The 2,500-nt window shown below is 49.6% G+C and overlaps 1 protein-coding gene across 1 annotated transcript in view; it reads right to left on the reverse strand.

Annotated features, from left to right (window-relative positions):
• Positions 1-2,500, reverse strand: part of LOC113828527 (UDP-glycosyltransferase UGT5) — a 43,917-nt gene that overhangs the window by 1,302 nt on the left and 40,115 nt on the right. The window contains exons 6-8 of the mRNA XM_070139895.1: positions 2,204-2,426; positions 1,723-1,942; positions 1-1,528 (exon numbers count right to left, since the gene is read on the reverse strand). The exon at positions 1-1,528 is cut by the window's left edge and continues 1,302 nt beyond it. Coding sequence (XP_069995996.1) covers positions 1,258-1,528; positions 1,723-1,942; positions 2,204-2,426 — 714 coding nt within the window. The 3' untranslated portion in view covers positions 1-1,257. The remainder of the gene's footprint in view (positions 1,529-1,722; positions 1,943-2,203; positions 2,427-2,500) is intronic.

Here is a 2,500-nt window from a genome sequence, read left to right on the forward strand (position 1 = left end):
TCCTCAGTCTCAGGATCTCCCAGAGTGATTCCTGATGCACCCTATCGAACACCTTTATGAGGTCGATGTAGGCAGCAAGCAGCCCACGCCCGAATTCGCGAAGGCTCAACAATGACTCGAAGCGCAAGGATACGGTCTATTGTGGACTTACCAGGAGTGAATCCAGATTGTCCCTGCCTCCTGTACCTCAGTATGTGATCTCTGATACGTCTCAGAAGGATGTGGGCAAGATCCTTGCCTGGTAAAGTGAGCAGTGTGATGACTCGGTGGTTGCTGCAGTCCCATCGGTCCCCCTTCCCCTTCCAGAGAGGGATGACCACACCCCTCAACAGGTAAGGGGGAACAGTACCGGACCGCCAGTTTAAAGAAAAATGCAGCTTGATAATTATGGATAAAGGAATGAAATCCTACTTCCAACTCCTCTATCTCTACTTGGATTCCTACAAGGCCAGTAGTAGGCCCAGCTGTAGATTTTATTTGTACTAATATGGTCAGATTTCAGGTGAGATTCATCGCATCTTTGAAATGGTTGCCTGAAACATTTCTAAATTGTTTGTGCTATATATAGGTAAGGGACCACTGTCTTAGAGGAACTATTTTTTTCGTCAGTTAGACTACCAGAGATCACTTGAAATTCTAAAGCTCTAGATTCGACTACCAAAACTACAACGAACAGTACATAAGTCTGAAATAATATTTTGTACCAGTACATTTCTGAAGTCAAATCTAAATCTCTAAAAGATTAACGGCATTTAAACGATTCTACAAGCAATCGCTGACGTCTTTCTGATAAACAATATAAATGCTAAAATGATACTACCTACAACAGATGAATTTCTAAAAAACTTTACTATTGAGTGAAATCCTAAAATGTGTATTTTTTGTCTGTTTGTTTGTTTTCATGCTAGGATTTAGATGCTATTTTTGTATTTGGTTTGCAGCATGAAATATCCTTAAAAAACGACTTACATTGAACATTTGGTGTATGCATATAAGGAAGTAGAGTTCAAGACCAGTGAAGAGACAGGCAGACATACAGCAAACGAAACAAAAGACAGACTAGGAAACAGCAAACAGACAGAGCAGGAAACAACAGAAGGACAGACAGGGCAGGAAACAACAGAAGGACAGAGAGCAGGAAACAACAAACAGACAGGACAGGAAACAACAGAAGGACAGAGAGCAGGAAACAACAAACAGACAGGACAGGAAACAACAGACGGACAGAGAGCAGGCGTTCCACAATCCACGTCGCCGTTAGTCGAGCTTCCACTTGATCCCCGGCAGAGGCCACGTCCGCCGCGAGAGGGCCCTGTAGAGCAGGTGGGCCCCCTTCGCCGCCACGCCCAGCACCAGGAAGACGTCCAGGAGCAGGAACTCGGCCCAGGAGAGCTCCGTGACGGGGGAGCGGAGGTGGGGGGCGCCGCCGTGCCGTACGACGTACTCGGTCCAGTAGACGGCGCGGTCCTGGGCCGACTCGGGCTGGTCTCGGAGTGTCTTGGAGGCGGTGGTCACTCGCTCGAGGTACCTGGGGGTCGGGGAGGGGGTGTCACGTAATGCCAAGAAATAGAATTAACTTTATTTTAGTTTGTTAAACTATATAAATAAACAATACAAACATTGAGGCTTTTAAGGGGGTGCGACAGAACGATTGGGAGTGAATGAAACAAAGCACCAAGAAAAGAATCGTTAAGAAATAAAGAAAAACCTGAGCGTTAATACTTCGGATTGTTGATAATCTCCTGAAGGGTCTCCACCAGGAGGTCGACCGTCAGCTCCTCCCACTCCAGGCGGCGCCCATAGCCTTCGTTCTGGATGAGGGCGGCGACCTTGGCCTGATCTCCGAAGATGGGAAGAGCCAGGACGGGCGTGGCGTGGAAGACGGTCTCCTGCATACTCAGGAGCCCGCCATGAGACAAGAACACCTTCACGTTCGGATGAGCTGTGGCCAAAAAAAAAAAAAAAAAAAGGCGTCTCCCATTCATCTCATCGTGATTATAATCTACTATCCAGCTTTTCGTTCATTCTATAGCATCCCCAGCCGCACGTGACCATGTTCTCGAATCCCACTCAATCTAGATGAAAGTGGAGGACTAAATACGAGAAGATTTAGTCCCATCCCCACGACCTCTCGAGCCAAAACCACCCACTAACACCCCCCCCCTCCCCTACCACTCCTACAGCAGACCCACCAACCACCCACCGAGAATATCCTGCTGGGGGAGCCACCTCCTCACCAGCACGTTGTCGGACACGCCCGGGACCACGTCCTCGTACTTCCAGATGACCCTCTGCTTCATCCTGGCGAAGGCCCTGGCGAAGAGGTCGCGGTGCTGGGTCGGCATGGAGTCGCCCCTTGCCATGGAGCCGAGGCTGACGTACACCACCCCTGCCTCGCCGGCGCCGCGGACCCACCCTGCCAAGTCCTGGGGATGGGGGAGGGTGGGTGGAGGATGACTTTGGTGTTGAAGAGGCGTGGAGGATGACTTTTGGTGTTGAA

Source organism: Penaeus vannamei, chromosome 26 (assembly GCF_042767895.1).
Source record: "Penaeus vannamei isolate JL-2024 chromosome 26, ASM4276789v1, whole genome shotgun sequence".
In the NCBI taxonomy this organism is placed as follows: domain Eukaryota; kingdom Metazoa; phylum Arthropoda; class Malacostraca; order Decapoda; family Penaeidae; genus Penaeus; species Penaeus vannamei.